Raw genomic sequence first — 987 nt, 5'->3', positions numbered from 1 at the left:
CCCCTCCCCAGGACAGACCACCGGGTCCCCTCCCCAAAACAGGCCTCCATGTCCTCCCCAGGATAGACCACCGGGTCCCCTCCCCAGGACAGACCTCCAGGTCCCCTCCCCAGAACAGGCCACCATGTCCTCCGCAGGACAGGCCGCCGGGTTCCCTCCCCAGGACAGGCCACCATGTCCCCGCAAGGACAGGCCGCCAGGTCCCCTCTGCAGGACAGGCCACCGCGGGCCGTCGCTCAGACCCCGCCAGCAGCCTCCCGAGGCCCGGCCGCTCGACGCATCTTCCCGGCGCCCTTCCTGCTCGCTCCGGCCCGGCCGCCGTCCTCCCGTCGGGGAAAGGGAGGCCGACTGGAGCCGGGAGCCCTCACCGAGTTCACGGCGTCCTGCAGCTGCGTGAGCCGATCCGCCATGTTGCCGAGGACGCACAGACGCCAAAGCACCCAGCTCGGCCGCGATTGGGCAATTTATGGAGGGTCTGGGCCAATCACAGGGCTCCCTTTCTGGGGGCGTGGCACGCTGTCGGGGAGGGGCGGGGCTTTCTGCTGACCCTGGTGTGGGCGGTGCCCGGGAGGGCGGATCCGCGTCCACGCTGCTCCGAGACCACCCCAGGGATGGCTGCTTCTTCGCACGTTGTCGTTCACGCTGCGCTGAGACCGCCCTAGAGATCGCTGCTTCTTTGGTCCTGTGTGTTTGCTCCGTTTGATGCGGTCCTGGCTGGCCTGGAAAGGGTTTTGTTTGTGTGCGATTTTGGTTTGTTTGGGGGTTTTGTTTTTTTCTTTTTGCATTATCTGGAATACTTGCTTTCCTCCACTTTTACTTTCCAGGAGGGTCACCAAACATATACACGGCAAGCCGTTCACCCAACGTTTACCAAGAAATCAAAATGGCTAAAAGAGGGGCTGGAGAGATGGCTCAGTGGTTAAGAGCATTGCCTGCTCTTCCAAAGGTCCTGAGTTCAATTCCCGGCAACCACATGGTGGCTCACAA

General features: G+C 62.6%; 1 protein-coding gene across 1 annotated transcript in view; it reads right to left on the bottom strand.

Annotated features, from left to right (window-relative positions):
- Med21 (mediator complex subunit 21) overlaps positions 1-449 on the bottom strand; it is a 7416-nt gene extending 6967 nt beyond the window's left edge. Inside the window, exon 1 of the mRNA XM_005364605.3 lies at positions 369-449. Within this exon, the coding sequence (XP_005364662.1) occupies positions 369-410 (42 nt within the window). The 5' untranslated portion in view covers positions 411-449. The remainder of the gene's footprint in view (positions 1-368) is intronic.
- Between the last annotated feature and the right edge of the window lie 538 nt (positions 450-987).

This window comes from Microtus ochrogaster (assembly GCF_000317375.1).
Source record: "Microtus ochrogaster isolate Prairie Vole_2 chromosome 14 unlocalized genomic scaffold, MicOch1.0 chr14_random_2, whole genome shotgun sequence".
NCBI lineage: Eukaryota > Metazoa > Chordata > Mammalia > Rodentia > Cricetidae > Microtus > Microtus ochrogaster.
Note: the sequence above shows the minus strand (reverse complement) of the source record. Positions and strands in the feature narration are given on the sequence as shown.